Source organism: Poeciliopsis prolifica, unplaced genomic scaffold (assembly GCF_027474105.1).
Source record: "Poeciliopsis prolifica strain line A6 unplaced genomic scaffold, Auburn_PproV2 SCAFFOLD007, whole genome shotgun sequence".
NCBI classification, from domain to species: Eukaryota; Metazoa; Chordata; class Actinopteri; order Cyprinodontiformes; family Poeciliidae; genus Poeciliopsis; species Poeciliopsis prolifica.
In genome coordinates this window covers 13,841,833-13,861,433 of record NW_026562382.1, presented here as the reverse complement: position 1 = coordinate 13,861,433, position 19,601 = coordinate 13,841,833, and the positions used below count along the sequence as shown (strand labels likewise).

General features: G+C 35.7%; 1 protein-coding gene across 1 annotated transcript in view; it reads right to left on the bottom strand.

The window, feature by feature from the left end:
• Positions 1–11,453, bottom strand: part of ikzf2 (IKAROS family zinc finger 2) — a 68,705-nt gene extending 57,252 nt beyond the window's left edge. The window contains exons 1-2 of the mRNA XM_055031571.1: positions 11,349–11,453; positions 9,915–10,189 (exon numbers count right to left, since the gene is read on the bottom strand). Of these exons, the coding sequence (XP_054887546.1) occupies positions 9,915–10,108 (194 nt within the window). The 5' untranslated portion in view covers positions 10,109–10,189; positions 11,349–11,453. The remainder of the gene's footprint in view (positions 1–9,914; positions 10,190–11,348) is intronic.
• Between the last annotated feature and the right edge of the window lie 8,148 nt (positions 11,454–19,601).

The window sequence follows — 19,601 nt, the reverse complement described above, 5'->3', positions numbered from 1 at the left end:
TATAAACACATCCCGCCGTTTAACAGCAATAGCTGCCGAATGCACACAAAACTTAGCAAACAAAACATTGCTAAGTTTTGTTTCTTTGTTGTCAAATTATAAAGGTAGAAGCTAACTCACTATGCCACATAGTGATTTTCAGTAACATCAGGCATTTTGTATAACTGTTAAATATTTTCATCATTTGCATCTTTTATTGCATCTGCTCAAAAAGCATAAGGTACTGTTGGTAAAATGTGACAAATGTAATCCCAGACAGGTTTCTGTAACCCTTCTGCTCAATCTTTCATAAAACCCAGCATTAGTGTGATATGCATGTTGTGTCTTTGCATTTATAGCAGATGAACTCTGCAGGAGTGCAGAGACTAATTAAGCAGTGCCATGCAGGGTGTTAAGATGACATGGGGCTTGGGGAATTAGATCAAAATAACACTAAACCAAATAAAATACAGTACATGGATTCAGTATGTGAATATAAGCACTGTTAGGCAATCCTTAGGCTACAAAGCATTTGGTGAATATAAAAATATTGCAGATTTTCAAAAGAGAATGACAACAGATTGTGAAAGTAAGTTTCACTGGTGTGTAGAGGTTAAAAATAAGTTATTTAGTTGTACTATAGAAAACATCAGTATCTCTAATTCTCTTTGGTTTGATTGATCTTTTGCTTCAAAGCTTTTGGCCCTATCCCTTTCAGCAAAAACCTTTTCCTTATTTTTCCCATGGAACTGACATAAAACTTTTATTTTTTATTCTTTATACAGCATTTTTCAAGAACATTTTTAAGGGCAGTTTGAACAAGACACATTTTTAAAGATGAAAATGCAGACTGATAGCCAACAATTATGATACTTACAGACGTTTACAAGATACTTTAATGACACATTAACGGCAAAAATAGAAACAATAGAAAAGACAACAAAAATAAAAAAAAATGTGTGCATTGTTTTTTAAATAAAGTGTAAAAAAATAAAAAATACTTCCAGAGCAAATTAAAACAAACTTCTTCTGCAGTAGGATTGGTAAACTAATATATGACTCTAACATAAAATTCCAAGCAAGCATTTAATTGAATCTATTGTTCTTGCCACACCAGTATCTTTGTATGCAGGTCTTCGAACCATGTTGTAGCAGCAAAGAAAAGAGTTCCTTCAACGACATTAAGAACAATGTAATGTAATCATCTTGTATTCTGTGTGTTGCAAAGATTTGTTAAGACTTAATGAATCTGTGAAAACCTAGGGATAAAATAAGAGTAGCCTACTTCTAAACAACAGAAAGGAAAATCTTGTTCATATTTATGACTTTGTTGCTGACCATTGTTCTAACTTAGTCCATTTCGGAGCTTTGAATTATTCATGTTCTTTGCCAGTCTCTACATCCCTTTCCATTGAGCTTGGAATGCATCATAGTAGATAACTTTGAAAATTATAAAAATTTGGAACTTTTCCATCTACAACAGAAATATGGTCCTCATGTATAATGCAGCACGTATGATAATTTTTTACATAAAACAAAATGTGAAATTCTTAATTGTATGCTGCTTTTTCAGAGAGAAGCTCTTCAGGCAGTCACCACTATTTACCCAGGAACCTATGCTGGAGTTTTGCTGAAAGATGGTAATTGGTCCTTCACATAAATCTGTAATAGACGGTCATTAATCAAGATGCTGAAGTGCTTTATAGTGCAGAGGGTGAAAGATGTTTGCCATTGTTTTCACTTCGAATTCAAGAAAAAGACAAGTCAATACCAAAACTGTGGTCAGGAGAAGAGTGTGCAACAAATGCAAGCTAAAGGCTCTCATCACCCAGAGAGGGATGAAAAATCCAATTACTTTGGTTAACAAGCTGACCTTCGTACATATAATGCCACTGTGTCCCTTGGCTTATTTTCTTGGCAGAGCATGCACACTCAAGGGGCTCAACAAACCTCTAACTACTGCAGTGATTGCACTCAAAAGTAATGTCCACAGAGTAGGTCTGATAAAGCGCAGAGGACAAAGACCCAGATAGAACAAGCTAATGAAGATTTAGCGATGTTTTATTTTTTACTTGCATATGTAAACCCAGATATGCTCAGGGATTCTATTCACAGTATTTCTTTGCCTAGTAGGGATTTTAGCCTGAAGGTTGGCTGGAATATAAAGTGGGGATGATTATAAAATTACAGAGTAAAGTCTAAAAATAGATTTAAATAAAGTTGAATTATAAGCTCTGTTGAATTTTTGATTAAATCCATTCTTAAATTCAAGTCACAGCCATTTTATTCCTTCATGTGAACATTTCCTGATCATTATATTTTAAAAAAATTCACTTGATCCTCAATGGCTTAGTTGGAGCGTTGATCCACAATAGGAGTAAACAGAGGTGGGATGGTACTTTTGTGGGACAATGCATGCCTGTCTCAAATAAAATGAGCCTGTCTCTTCCAATATCATGTTTAACCAACAGTCTATGCTTCCAAAACCCAAACCTATTAACATAATTGGATAATTTTTACCACAATAGAAAAGAGCAAGCTGTATCAGTCTGCAGAATAATGTTCTGGCTTGTACATTAGCATTATAACTCTGTGCCAAAACCATTCTTTGGATAAACAATGTTAGTTATTGAGCTTCTCAAGATGATGAGTTACTGGAAGCCACAGGGGTGGCCACAGAGTTCCACTGAGACAAATAAAACTAAGATTTATTAAGGTTAAATGAACCTCCCCAAGATAAATTGAGTTCTCATAAGAGCGATGTAGTGACTGGTTATTTTATAGGTAGCCGCATGAAAGACTCTTTAAAGGGACAGTATTATGTGTTTCCCAGACAGACAATATCATTTTAGAGCACATAGTAACATAGTTGTTATAAAAGTACTGTATATATCAAAATATGACTGCTGAGGCGTTAAATTATAACTGACTTTATAATTTAACGCCTTCAAATTGGGCCTTTGTCTCTTTAAGAAAGCCCTGCTGTTTCCATAACTCCCCCTTTGAGAAATAATCACAGTATCACTCCACCGTTAAGCATTTAACAATATTTTTACTAGCGTTGCACTGAGAAGTAACTCGTATAATGAGCTCAGAAGATGAGCTAATTCAACTATGTGTTTGCTAATTGCTGTTGGCTAGTTTGACGAAGTTAAGTCGGGGAATCACAGCGCAAGCTTTTTTTGTGAGGCAGAAGCTTGGAAACTCCAGCTCTGGGAAGGAGCTTCATCTTTGAAGGCAACACTCAGTCCCCCCAGCATTTTGCACAACTGAATAGTTGTGCAAAATATACGGGAAATTAAAGTATTTCTCAAACATACGTAAAAAAATCAAGGCAATGCTTTAAGTAGGTATGTATGTTTTTTATGAGGGAATTGCATTATAACATGATGTAAAGCTAAAACAAAAGTTTATTTTATATAATACTGCCCCTTTAAACTTTTAAAGTCCTCATGATTACAGAAAAGAATAACCTCAAATTATGTACCATCTAATCAAAGTGATAGAGCAACATTGATAAAAATCTAGGAAGTGTGATGTCTATTTGTATTCAACCACCTTGAGAAAAATATACTATAAAATCATTTTTTTTGCAGTTAAAACTTAACTTTGTGTGACTGGACAATAATTACATTTTTTTTTTCCCAATTAGGCAACGATTATTTAATTTAATATAACCATTGTAACACATTCTTATCCTTTTTACTTATGTTTATGACTTTTGTCCCCCCAGTAACCAATCTTTTGCAGTTTATAAGAGAATTGTCTTCCCATCAACTCTGACCAGCCTCTCTGTTCATGCTAAAATAAGCACAACATGATGCTATAATGTTGTATGACATTATACATAATGAGATGATTTCTTCAGTGTGATATGTGGTGTTAATTCCTCACCTCAGTGTCTTTAGTACATATGAGAACATTAATCTTGCTTTCATCTGACCAGACATATACTGTAGTCCCAACATGGCTAAATTGTTGGGGCAGGGAATCAAACCCACAACAACCCACAAAAACTGCATTGTTGCGTTCTAACAAAGATTTACACAATTTTTTGAAGTTCTTATTTAAATTTGCTATATAACTTAAAAATATTTTTTAAATCCCTACTAGGCAAAGAAAATGTTTTTTTTTTTTTTTTTTTTTTTTTTTTTTTTGCACCATATTAAAGCTTGTAATCCAGCATCATGAATAAATTCTTCTTATAGATGCCTGGAAAACATTATCGTTTTATCATATTTTAAACCTGACTCTGTGCTTTACATCATAAGTGGCTATATCCCCCAAAAATCATTATTTCATATTTCCTGAAAAGCCATCTAGCACCACTGGCACAAATCAAGTGCAATACATTGAATGAAGTTGATGCAGTGAACGCTGTGAATTCCATCACTCTGAAAACAAGAACAGTTTTGTTAAAGAAAAACCAGCTTATCTGTTCTGATTGTGTATAATTTTAAAACAACTTGAAGCCACTAAAGTAAAATCCATGTTTCTCCTTTTGATGAACTTGATTTCTGTGATAGACAGATGCGCATTTTGCACCGATAGGCACCTCAGGGATAGCAACATGCTGATAGGGGCTGGGGAGCAGACAGCTGTCAAGACTCTAGCTCTGCATTTCAAATAACCTCTCCTTCAATGAGGATTATAAAAGAAACAGGGCTGATCCAGACCTACTGGTGTCAAATGCACCAGATTTCTTCTGTCATCCCGCCATTGGAAGCCTATATCTAGACGTCCAAGGTCAAGCTTTTGCATTGCATCCTTTTGAAAGTGATTATGTCTCAATATAGACATAAACCTTTTATACAGACATATTCATTTTCTCTTTGACAATTATAGTATGCACTAAAGAAAATTAAAGCCAAAAATATGAAGTGTTGCTACACACATATGTACAGACAAGATCCGTGCATAACTCTCATGAAGTATAGAAGCTTCTTTAAGATTGTCAATTACCTGATATATAATTGACACATGTTGAACAAACTAAGATGTGCACACAGAATAGGGTGTTAAAATTGATCCACCTGATAAAAAGCAACTGCAGTTTGAGACACAGCAACTACAGAGAACAGCATTACACTATGACTCTCCACTGTATGTAATTTTAAAATGCATTATTCCACAGAATAAGATGTAGGCTGGAATTCAAGAACTCCGCCTATATTTGAAACTGCAGACAAGTCATGTGGGCTATACTGATCCCTCAGCCAAAAGGGAAAACCAATAAAGACTACTTGAATACCGGAACAGGATCATTGAGCAATGGAGGGAGACAGCCTGGTCTAATCAATCACTTTTCTTTTACATTGCAGGTATGGCCTAACATGTGTACTTCATTTTTTGAGAAACGCATAGTAAAAAGAGGTATTATGGGAATAAGGCAAGCTGTAAGAAGCAGTGTAATGCTGTAGGGAACCTTCGTATCGTAGTTTTGATACATGTTTCCCAGCCCTGACATTTAAGAGGTATAAAGACACGCTATTAAGGGGTACCATAAAATACTATAAAAGCCAGCTAAATTAATCCATCAAACACTGTAAGACACAGCATGTATAATAAACAATGCACGATATAGCCATATATTATTTTATTTTTTTCATATCATAATCACACTAATTAAATCCCTAGTAAACAGAGGTTATGGCACAACAGCTCAGAAATTGAATCAACATTAAGCAAGGCGATTTACCAGTGAGCACAGAGTGTGGCATGTAGAAAAGCTAGAGGCAACACTGTTGAAGGGAGAGAGATGAAAAATAGGCTTCCTCTCATCATGCCTTCATCACCATGGCACCGTAGGTTGCCAACGGGAGCCAAGAGTTATGGCAGATAGAGGGAGAGCAAATCTTCTAGACCTGTTGCTATTAGGCTCCCACTTCTACCTATTAATTTCTATCAGAAGAAGGTGGAATGGCTTGTGCACATGTTAGCAGGAGTAGATGAAACTACGACCCTGTGCTGAAGCACTGTAAGGAGCTGCATTAGGGTAAGATTCTACGCTTAGATGTAGAAGTATAGGCAAACAAACTAATTTTAAGTTTCAAATTCAGGTCCTGTTTTAAATCAGTTTAAAACAACTCTTCCGCATCTATATAGTACATAGCCTTACACACATTGTGCTGTCAAAAATTGTGTGATCCACATTAGATCACACATAGATCTATTGTGGATCTATTTAAACAGATTCACATCATAAACAGATTTGATATACTGTAGTTAAATGTAGAGAGAGATAAATGTGTCTAATTGTACAAATGTTGCCTTGATATGAATAATTTGTTTGAAAAGCATTCTTGAAATGTTTGTGAATCAGAGACAGCAGGATTTTCTGTCTTTGCTACAAAGCAAATCTTAACATTTGCCCCACAATGTGTTTGTTTCTGAGGCTTTTTAACTTCAAATTACAAACTATATAAACACAATAAAACCATTGACAAACATAGAACTTAATTACGCAGATATCTTCTAAAATTGTTTATTAATTTCTGAATGCATCACAAGATAATTGTAAACCCTTCCCCTCCAGGATGACGTTTGTTTAAACATGAGTATGCACAACAGACAGCAGACTTAGGTAAAAGCTAAGAGATCAAAATGGAAACTTGCTCAAAGATTCTTGTTTGACAAAATGTGGGCAGAGTTCTGATAATATGACAATTAACCTACTCATAATGCTCACTGTTTTTAAATGGGTATTTTGATGGTACTATTTTGATAATAACCATAATTCCTCATTTCCCACTGAATTCTGTTTAGCGTTTATAAATAGAAATAATATGTCTTTGCTTCGTGTTTTCCTCATTGTGTCTAATGATCTTATATTTATTTTCTGTACATCTAAAGGACCATGTAATCAACCTTTTTCAACTGCATGAGCAAAGGCGGGAGCTTTTTTATTGAATCTCTCAGCTGAAAGTCTTTATTTTCTTTTTCAAATGCATGCTTACCTTCTGGGTAAGGAAAAGAAACCATACATCACCTGTTTTAATTAAACATACCCTCATAGTGAAGTAGTGACAGCTGCAGAGAAATGAGACAAGAGAGAGATCAATTACCATGAGAGAGATGAAAAGAGTCAGAAGGGAGAGCGAGAACGGAGAGTGACATTAGTGAAGATGGAGAGAGCAGTCACTGTGACAGAACACAGCAAGGATGTGAAAAAAAAAAATCAGTCACGGCTATAAGTCAGGTGTCCTGCCTGATGGGCCAAGCCCTCTACCTGGGCTGCAAAAAGAGAGACTCCTCTACAGGGTGCCTGTCAGCCCTGCCGTAGTCTATTTCTTTAACAACATGCAGTCCGTTTTCCGTTACACAAGGGTCTGATGGAAGTTATGAATCACAGCAACTCAAATTTTGGAATGGTATGACCTCACAACAGGTTGGATATTGATTTTAGTAGGAACCCTTGATTTCAAAATGTTTTTGTTCACATACTAGTTAGAGAATAGCAGCACATTCAGAGCTGTATGTCCTATTTAAATGTCCCTTGTGTTTCATTGCAGCTTCTTCAGGTAAGAGCATTCTGTCAACAACTGACCAAAGCTGAGTAAAAGCGCAGCACATTTTAATGCTCTTTTGTTTTAGAAAATGCAGTGACTGGCTGCTGCCAGGAAGACACAGGAAGATGCAATTTTATATTTTGTAGATTTGTTCTAAAGAAGATCAAGTCACAGATTATTATGAAATCTGTGACTTGATCTAATCATGGCAAGTAGCAAAATACATGTAGGCCAAGGGGAATGGCTGAAAATTACCTATGTATACTCTGTTTAGTTGTGCATAATCTCCAACCCCTAGTACCTTCATAGTAATAAAACCAATGCTTTATATCTAGAAATAGGGGTCAACTCCAGTTACCAAATGATGCTAATGTTTGAAGCCAACTATAGGAGTAGTTCATAATAAGAATGTGTAATCTTCCATCATTTCGGTTTCAAAGTTAAGAAACTTAGGGCGCTCAAACCTAACTGGATTATTTTGAGTTTCTGTAGGACACAGTTTGAGTAAAACAATGAAAAAATATCAAAAATGAGCTTGGGATAAAGCATGCGTTGTCTTTAGAATATTTACATTAAGCTTTTTTTAAATTAATTTTTGGATGTTATTCACTGTTTCAAAATGCATTACAATATAAAAATAAATGGGATTTTTTTTCCCTCCAGAGGGCTTTTTGTGGGTTCTAGTGTCCCTAATATGACAGTATGCTGACATAAAACAGAATTTTCTCTTTTTTATAAAACAGAATTTTTTTTTTTTTCATCCTCCTGGTGAATTTTACAGAAAAGTGAAAAAGTTTTTTTTCTTTTTTTTGGCATTGGTGGAATCTATATTATAAAAGCTGCATTCAACACGACAGTAAAAATCAGATGTTTACTTCGTGGCACATGGTTACCAGAAAACACACTCATCTCTTAGCAACAGATTGTTATTGTTTAAAAGAGATAAAATTTCCTCTGCTCTTTTGAGAAACTACTAACTACTTAAAACTGGGGATTTTGTGGATTTTGCAGAATAGTTAAAATGTTTCTTTTTTGTCATTCGTGGGAAATATATTGTAAAACAGACATTAAACACAAAAGTAAAAATCAGATGTTTACTCCGTAGCAGTACTTTACCTGAAACAAACACTTATTATCTTAATACGGAATTAATAACAAGCAAAAAAATTGTTTATAAAACGTAAGCTCTTTTGAAATACTGCTTAGACACAAAAAATTTGCAGTTGGTAAATTTTGCAAAAGTAAAAATCAGACGTTTACCTCGTGGCACTTGGTGACCAGAAAACGTGCTCATCTCTAAGCAACAGATTATTATTCAAAAAACATAAGATTTCTTCTGCTCTTTTGAAAAACTACTTAAAAATTGTGCTGCTGGTGAATTTTACAGAAAAGTGAAAAAGTGTTTTCTTTTTTTGGCATTGGTGGAATCTATATTATAAAAGCTGCATTCAACACAAAAGTAAAAATCAGATGTTTACTTCGTGGCTCTTGGTTACCAGAAAACACGCTCATCTCTTAGCAACAGATTGTGATTGTTCAAAAGAGAAGATTCTTCTGCTCTTTTGAGGAACTACTAACTACTTAAAATTGTGGACTTTGTGGATTTTGCAGAATAGTGAAAATGTTTATTTTTTTGTCATTTGTGGAAAATATACTATAAAACACGTTCAACACAGAAGTAAAAATCTAACGTTTGCTTTGCAGCACCAGAAAACGCGCTCATCTCTTAGTAACAGATTGTTATTGTTCAAATAGCACCACCTCATTACGTGCTGCCTCACGCCAGAAACCATGCAGGCGTAATCCAATGTCAAGGAATGAATTTGTCTGCTGTCTAAGCCATCCTCCCTGCGTACTTTCCCTGGGTACAAAAACATTTTACTCAAGAAAGCTAGATCAAAGTTTATCAACTATTCGTGTTTTTCATCCTTTCAAACTGCCTCAAACTACTTCCTGGACTCTGGACTCCACAGAGCTTTCCTGACCTCTCCTCTAGCCCAGGGAATCAAACAGCAGATTTTGATTCTAAAAATTCACACACGTTTTATATAATATCTTCAAATTCTTATAAAACAGACATGAGCAGTTTCAATACCAAAACATCTCTGTCACTAAATATTTTCTGATTAGTTTTGTACTTTGGTTAAAATGAACTAAGAGATTTTTGATATGACTTAAACACTACTATGAATCTGATCTAATATAAAAAAGAAAAACTACTGATTAGATTAACATTAATCAAATTGTGTTCATTATATCTAAGAAACATTTTCTACTGATTAAATTATGTATTGATTAAACCATGAGTCTATTTCTACCCTAAATTAAGGCCTACTCAAAACAATCATAATTTGTCTAATATTTCAAACAACAAACTGATTGGACAAGGACGTAGCAAATTCTTTCAGTGAGGTGAGTAATGTTTACCTCAAAGTCTGAGGAGTCCTGAGGAGGAGCAAGGCTTCCAGGAGAGGTGGGGGATGACTCAAACTTGGATGGTCCTGACAGGGATGCTGCCTGAGGAGAGGAGGATGAGGATGAGTCTGGTGGAAAGATGGTGGGGGCCTCCTCATCCACTTGAATCCCATCATCCACATCCTCGACGATGGCAGCATCCTCATCCGGGCTGTTAGGATCCATGTTCAAGTCCTCAAACATGTGGCCAGCCTGCTGGTACAGGTACTCAACCCCAATGAGATCACCTGGGAGGAGACAGGATGGGGAAATGCTGATGAAAAACCGTTGCGTTGAAAGACTCACGAACCAAACCTCCTGAACCTGCTCCTACTCATCACAAACACTGGATCCATCATCAACAGACTGAATGAAGAGCAACTTCTTGAAATCTCCAGCTCCAAGACAACCCAGCCTTCAAGACTGCCATTGACCTGCCCACCACAGAGACCTTTTATTTTTTTTCCACATCACACCTGTCTTATCTGTTTTTGACCTTTTGTTTATAAACGCCACAAGAACAGCTGTATATTAGTTTGTTGCACAATTTCCCATGCAATGACATAAAATCAAATCAAATCAATTGCAGGGCAGACCTGCTGAGGACGAGGTAGGTTTGGAGGCAACCCCCTCTCAGACAACATAGGCTCTCGCCTTTGCCTCCACGTCCTCGGCCGCTTTGGCCCTGTAGGCTCCCTTCTGGGAACCCTGACCCCGAGCCTCACTAGAGGCCCTCAGGATCAGAGTCCTTTTGGGAGCCTTGGGGAATTTTATGTGTTCTGGCTAAAAACAATGGATTATGATAATAATAAAGTCACAAGAGAACAATATAGATCATGACATCACATAGCAATGATGGCCACAACCCAGTCAATGAAGATCAACTCACAGCCATGTTGAATTATTTTACTGATGAAACTGATGAAACTGGAGTAATTATTTAAAAAAAGAAACATAACAGTCCAATTAATAGGCTGGACCACAGCACTTGTCACCAAGTCTCTCCATCCCTCCCAGCATTTTAAGTGGAAAAATACTCAGGCAAGACTTTCACAGAGTTTAGGGTTTATTAACCCCTTTAAAGGTTCATGAAAATCGTCCTAAACACTCATACATTAGCTCATACCTGAGCAAAACACCGCATTTCAGCCTTGTGCTACGAATCATCAGTTGGCTTATTAAATGCGGAAAAAATTAAGTCCTACGATCATTTTTATGAACGGAACCGAGAAAGTAAAGCTAGCCGACAACTTTATGTAGCCCATGACAAAAACAAACATTAAATCCACGTTTTATTCATTATAAACCAACCTTTTGGTTTAAAATTACTGTCATACATTAAAGAGATTGATATTCGAAACATTTATCCGGTGGAAAACCACACATCCCATAAAATGTAGCTCTTACCGATCCGTACGGCGCCTGCACTCGCAAGTGACAAGTGAAATAGCCGATGATACCCGACTGCGGCCGAACGTTTTGGAACAAGCGAGACTTCCGATTGGGTGCCACAAATTGGCGCAAGCCAGCCATCCAGTCAGCTTCGCTGACTGGAACGTTGGAACACAAATAGAACAGAGAAGAATGCTTGCTTGTTGAAATATTACTTACTAGTACAACTTTAGTACAAATTTTGCAGTCAATGAATTTTACAGAAAAGCTAAAATGTTTTATTGTGGGTTTTTTTCCCTCATTGGTGGCACATATATTATAAAAGAGAGTCGACATTCAATACAAACGTAAAATCTGATGTTTACTTGATGGAACTTGGTTACCAGAAAACACGTTCATCTCTTAGCAACAGATTGTTATTGTTCACAAAACATAAGATTTATTGTGTTCTTTTGAAATATTATCTTAGGCCCTGTTTACACGACAACAGTTTCTGATGAAAACTGACGAGTTTTGTTGTGTTTGTGGTGTACATTTACATGAAACCACCGAATGTTTTCTCTGACAACAGCACAGATAAAAAACGGGTTTCAGAGTGCAATGGTTCAAAAACGTACCGGTGTCCCTTGTCTTGTAAACAGAATAAATGGATCTTTATGAATCCCTATCTCACGCATGATATGACGCAAAACATAGCTGCTTCCTACAATCCACAGAAGAAGAAGAAACTACAGACAATGCTGGTGTTACTACAATTTGTGTTTTCCCATCAGACGCGGTTCCCCCACCGTCTCGTCACCACTCCGCACCGCCCAGGTGGCAAAATGCGCGTGAGCTTGTTGAGCAGTTCTCTTAATTAGAGAACTACGGACACCGTGGAAGCTCAAACAAGGTATTTCAGCAAGGTTATCCCACTTTTTTTCAAACTACGCCTTTATCAGACGCATATAGTGCGTGTTTTCTCCCAGTATCTGGGGGACCGTACCTGGTGGAGAAACACGAATCGACATGCTTGCTTTCAAGTAGAACTTTTGCTTATTTAAAATTCGTTTCAAAGAACCTAGAACCGACTAGTGGCGTGGCGAGAGCATTACACCTTTTCGATGTGCACCTTTACTTTGTAAACAAAGGCCCTGGTTACACGACAATGATCCAACGAAAGAGGAATTTTTGTTTCATTTCTGTTATTCCATTTACATAGGGACGTTCTAATTAACATCTTTGTTTACCGTTTTAGTAACGGTTCAGATTGTACGGTAATTAGAATGTCTTCATGTAAATGTGTACAGAAACTCCATTTTTGTTGGATCATTCTCATGCGAACATGGCCTTATACTACTATAATTTCCTGAGGGAGTCTTCCCAAGGGATTAATAAAGTACAAGTCTAAGTCTACTTTTTGCAAGAATTGTGCAGTTGGTGAATTTTGCAAAAAAGTGAAAATGTGTTATTTGTCATTGGTGGAAATTATAGTATATTTCAAAAATGAATGACACTCCTAATAGCCCTAGCAGTAATTTCACTAGCCTTAGCTTTGATGTTCAGTGGAAATAAAAACTCAGTGTGGAAAATAGAGAACTTTCACTTAATATGCAAATTTAAGTGAAAGTTATGTTAACATAAACATTAAGCACTACAATTAATGACTTAAGTTGCAAATGTGTTGCAATGCTCATGATTAAATGGAATTCCTTTCACAAAAACTAATTACTTATTTCCAACAAAAATATATTTTCTCTGTGCCACTTGGTAAAATTAGAAATATCTTCTAAATTTTTATGGTAGCGTTTTATGACATCATATATAATTTTTCTTAACTTTTGCAGAGTATTTTTAACAGTACAAATAAAAAAATGCAAGCATCTCTCCCAACCATCATAGCCTTCAGACATTTTTCACCTTTTCCACCATAGCACTGCAAATCATATTTCTAGGCACAGCTGAGTGTTGGTGTCAAAAAATGAATACAACAGATATCAGAACAATTTAAAAGAAAGCCGTGATGGTAAAACAAGAAAAAATAAGGACAGCAGAACAGACTGCTGTTTTTTATATTCGCCTGTGTATCCATATGTGCCATTATCCAAACACACACAGCAATATGTGGAGACATCTATTTGTATTAGCTGTGAGGAGAATGGGATTTCACGCCACAAAGAACCAAATGCAAGTCAAAGATACAAAAAAGACAAAAGAAAAGCAACATGTGTTTTTTTTGTATATATACATTTTAAACGTTTGAAGGAAATTGAATTTTCAATAAAATGTACTGCTGCTATAAATTTTGTAAAATGGGGAATTTGATTGTTAGAAGAAGTCATCAATCATGACATACAGGCCTATTATAACCTTCATGATTTACTCTGGTCACAAATGTTATTTTCCTCAGATGGAGTCATTACATTTTCAAAATGCTTTTCCTGTGTGTAGGGTTCAGCATTTATCTAAATGACTGACAATGAAGTGACCTTTCCAACTGGCATATGTTTATTCATCTGCTTTCTTGTGTCAAGAGTGAGGAACATCCAAATGCCAACCTACAGTTTAAAACAAATGTGTTATGTTTCACACTTAATCACACATATGGACTTAAATCACCAGTTTTATTGCAGCACTTAAAGCGATAGGAAACACAAACATAACATCGGCTCTCTCATTTGCTTTGTATGTGTAAGCATCACAGCACAGGACAACATTAGTTCCCTACAGAGTGAAGCATGTCCGATAATATTCATTACAATTTTCTAGCATTGCTTGCTGCAGCAGCACGTTTTGCTGTGAAAGAATTGTCCTTTATTTTTAATCAGGGTCATTCGTGGATTTTGGCCTCTATGTGTCAGACAAATCTCATCATGTAAGCATCTTGCATCAATGATGATCATATGAAAGTCTCTCCACATGAATGCTGTATTAGATCACTGGATGATTTAGGAAACCAAATAAACGGCAAAATATTTTCTCACTACTATGCTAGCTGCAACATTACAGGATCATAAATATTTAAATTAAATTAAAGCACTTCTGGTTTTGTACTTTTACAAGTTTGACACACTGTAAATTAATACAAATATAAGGAAGTTTTCACTTTAAATTTAAATATCTTTACTATTTAGAATTGAGAAAGGAGCTTTTGAAGCGAATTTAGCAGACATTTTTCTTAATAGCTTAAGCAGCTTAAGACCTTTAAAACATTTGGCACCAAAACGGAAATCTTATTTATTTTTTGTTGTTGTTTATTTATGCATTATATGCTTGTTTACATCAGATAAAATGCTTACTAAAACATGGTGAAAATACTGGTAATTTTGAGTACACTTTTATAAAACTTAAAATGTGCTTAAGGATTTCCACTAGTGCAGGTATTTTCGTCCTCTTGATTTATTTTACTGAACATGTGAGATTTTGTGTGTAATGGTGTGTGTATACAAATACAGCAGAGAAAGGATAAACCCAGCGTGGTTCATATCAAATCAGTGTGAGGGATTGCTATGTTTGGTGTTTAAATTTGTATTTCAGCTTCGCCGAACAAACACTGCTCTCTGATATCTCAGTATCATGCTTTGACACATTCTGCTATTCCAAGCAGAACCAAAAAATTGAGGCGATAAGCTGACCTTGAAGTACAACATGTATCAGTGATACACACAGTGGAGCAAAGGCACTATCAACACAACAGTCCTCTTACTGTTGTATGGATATTATCACAGTAATAAATGTTTTATTCTGAAAGATAAGAAATGTGTAATTTTTTTTATGTGAAAATACTGCACCTGATGTGACATGAATAGCACCTTAAAAGTTCGACTTGATTAATTCCATATTACAATCACAAACCTTGTGTATTTTGAGAGATTTTTTGTGATAAACCAGAATAACGTTGTACATCTTTCTGAGTGAGTAGTAAAATTATAAAGGGCAGACATATTTTTAAAAATAAATCTCTGTAAAGGATGACTGCATATGTATTCAGCCCATTTTGACAAATTGGAGCCAACAACCTTCAGAAGCTACCTAAGTAATAAACAGAGACCATCTTTGAGTACTTCAGTGGTTCTGTAAAGTCCTCGGAGGTCTGTGAAAGACCATCTTTAAAAAATTATTACAAAGTCCAATGTATAAACCAGAAGGTGGAAGACAAATTGCAATAACAAACAAAAAACACATCACTACAGGGCAACTACAGTGAATTTTAAACAGACATAACGACGTCTAAATGAGGAACTTTTTCCCAAGCAACAAAAATACCGGTGAATTCTCTCCCTCTTCATTCATCTCCCATGGAACTTACGCAATGATTTGACAAGTGCTCCTACATCCGAATAACCACCCAGACTCTTGAAAATTAGTTTCCAACTTTAAAATTGATGTTCACAAATCCTCTCCATCATATCTACATCTACACACACATCTGCATCTACACTGCCCATTCATTTTACAAAAATGAATGGGCAAAATGTTAATTCTCCAAACTACGAGCTGTAATTGTGCTAAAAGGCTGTTCTTTGAAGCAATGACTCAGGGGTCGAATTTGATTATACACCACATTTTTCACATTCTGTAGCTAAAAAAGTTTACTAGGCATGTATTAATTTTCTCCCACTTGACAATTGTGTCGCAATTGCCATGTGAGTCGATAACACACACATGTCTGTGTGTGTGTAGATGTAGATAAACTCTGTTGTTCTGTTACAAATGTTAACCAAGTTTATTGTGTTATTTTTCAAATAATTTATTGAAATTGTTTTATAATTACCAACCAACCTGCTTTTTGCATTTATTGCAACATTTTACCCACAGTTCTAACTTTAGATAAAGACATGTTAAAAAAAAACTTTCCAAGAAACCAATATTCTTTAACAGTCTTTCTATTGGCTTATCAAAAGTCCTCTGCAAACAGTCTCTTTCAGCATGAGAGTTTCCCAGAGACAGGAAAGACGATTATTTCACATACACTCCTGAACTCCAAGCTGACTCCAAACCAAATAGCATCAGTCGTTTCATCTCCTCTCCTGGCTCTTGGTCATAAAGAAGGTAGCTCATTGTCCATGAAACAATTTCAGCCTCTGAGGAGATGGCCTGTTCCAATACTTGCTTTTCCCTGCTGCTAAATATAAAACACACTGACACACAGTATACAGTTTTTTTGATAAAGCAGGGGCACTGCAATTTGCATTGGAAATGGATTTTGCACCTTTTCGTATTTCTTGACAAAATGACTATCAGGTTTTGATGCAATTTCCTGACCACCATGCAGAATCACACAAGAGGATGCAGAATGTAAAATCAACCAGTTTATTTATGGTATTACAACGAGTAATTGCTTGAGAGTCTGACAGTTATTGAACTCCAATATCAAAATATAGCAGTATTTTAATGCACTATAGCCAATTATCCATTGCTTTCATAACACTGAGGAGCAGAAAATGGGTAAGAGAGCGACTCATTACATCAGTGAATTGTCGATGTTTAGTCAGTAAAACTCCTTGCTGGATTATTAGACAAATCCCTTTTAATCAGACACAACTGTTCTACATAGATACCATGGTGACAGAGGCCCAATTCTTTCTGTTCCACTGATAACATAGTTGATAAACTGCACCAGTGCAGCAGGAAAAGCATCTCCCTCAGTCATTATCTAGAAACTAAGCACCAAATTTTCAGCGAAGTTACACCAAGTATTATCTGGCCATAATACATATTTTATGTGACATAGGAACAGAGTGCAGAACTGCAATCGTGCGATAGGAGTGTGATTATTTTTAGCCTAGCCTAACACTGAAATATATTTAGAAGGTGTTTAATTAATGTGTTTTAAAAAATCTTTTCTCCACATCTGGCATGACCTTCAAATGTAATTTTTTTGTAGTAGCACAGCAGGCATTTTAAAGTCCTGCGAGGAAGTGAATGTTATAGCGATATACTACAAAAGTTCACACGATTTCAAACTGATTAAAATTTTCCAAAGGTTATCAGTGTTTTATGAGGAAAGCATTTGCTTCTATGTTGTTTGATCTTGTTTGAGGGTTTGGGGGAAGGTAGAAGTCTATTCCATGAGACAAGATACAGACTTATCCAGTATAGAACCAGAAGATATGCAACAGTGACAATGTTGCACAAACTAAGTCACATTGAGAGTGAGAAACCAAGCAGACATTTTGAAACATTACAACAAACCACAGTACACATAGGAAATATTATATTATGAAACTTTTTCTTCCCAGTCTTACAACAGGAGCCCTTCCAAAATTACTTGCCTACCCAAGTAAGCAGATGGTGGATATTTCTAGTTTTGTTTTGTGAAAATTAAAAGGGCCAATCCTATCAGAGTGGAGAAACGGCATGTGTCTCATCTCAAGCACTGAGGGTGAGATTCAGGCAATTCACACTTTTCACACTCTCTCGTACCATAGTATTCATCTTCTCCCACAGAAAATAAAACAACTCCCCAACAAATAACATTGTGGCATAAATAAAGGAGACCAACGCTCTTCATTCAAACCATGCAGCAAAAATATTGTATTTATATGCCAGGGTCAAATTGATAAAAAAAAAAAAAAAATAGAAACACTGGCCCCATTGTTTTTACGTGACACGCAAAGGTATTGTCAAACCTTAAAAAAAATATATGTAAATCACTTAATAGAAAGTCAAAAGCTATAGATTCTCTAACATATGCTATGCTTTTACAGACCCTGTAGAACAGCAAAACCTTTCACAGAACTTAAAAAAAGCAAAGTACTGGTTTAGGTCAAATTTAACTTGTATTTTCTCTTAAAAAGTGTTTTCAAAGTGGATGATATTTAAAGTCAAAGTGTACATTACAGCATCCCACTTAAGTATTGGTGTTTCTGGTAAGGATAGGTATAAAGTTTTAAAATAAGTTAGGTTTCTGTTGTAGTAACATAACCCACCAACCTTGCCATCCTTCAGTGGGGAAGAATCTTGTTGAAAAATAATTCTTTCTGGCACCAGCAAAAGTTCTTTTAAAATGAAAATGGAAACAAGACACTTTTTAGAAGTTTTACTTTACTTTTTCAGTTGATCAGAGAGTGAAGAAACTTGTCTTTTATTAATCAATAACTTACTGTTTGGTGTGCTGATTCTTGGTGTGCTTGTTAAAACATTTAAGACAAAGACTGAACATTTTGAATTATCAAATAAAAGAGGCATGAGGAAATGGTTGAAACCAGGAGATGGATATGTATGGAAAGTGTGCATATAGAAAAAGTCTATACGTTGGGGAAAGCAAAATAGGCTATTGTATAAAATGTTGCTCGGAGCCCTTTAAAAGAGGCTGTCTAGAGATCAAGAGGGATTTCTATAACTGGGCCACGATTTCCTCATGATTCAGTTGTTCTGATTAGGTTTGGAGTTTAAAAAGAAAATCTTTACTGTTCAAACAAAGTCCTGTCCACAGGGACTTTCTTCCTGAACAATCAGCATATTGCAGACAACCACTTATACACCACAAGTTTAATTTTAAACCATGCACATCCTTCTCATTTCCTACCAAAGAGAAGGAATTATACAGCACTTCAGTACAGAGACTATATATGGGATAACAGTTATCAAAGTAATTGTAACAGGTTATGGCTTTTTACACATTGTTTGAGGTCACTAAAAACACTACAGCAGTTCAACTTCTACAGTTAAAATTGAACAGAAAGAAAAAGACGGACAGCATAACCAACAGTGAAACGACATTATTTCACATTTTCCTCCGGAAAAAACTTTCTTTTATGACTTCAATAAATTGTGTTTTTAATGCACAGTATCTGTAAATGTAGTCTATCTGTACTATATGATCACCACTAACATTCATGTGTGGCCAGACCATCTGCCAGAACAATAAAAAATTAAAACAAGACACAGCATCTGTTTTTTGAAGGGTATAAGCCAAAAAACAAACACTTTAAGTGTCTTGTGCAAATAAAACAGAGGGCAGCTACCAAATGTTTACTGCCACACAAATTCATTATCTTGTTGACAATAACATTGTCTGAAAATGCACTACACTGAAATCATTGAACCTCTGGAAGCCATTTGACTGTTCAATGAATGGTAAAACAAAGCATGCGGAAACAGAAATACAAAGTAACCTCAGACAACTTCAATCTGAACCACATAACGATCATGTTTGTTAGGATTATGTTAACATTTTGATTGGGGAATTGTAGTGTTTATGACAGACTTTTTTGTTTTACATAAACTGCTGCCCTGATTGTGATGCTCTTGTTTATTTTATATTTCATTCATGTTTTATAGTAA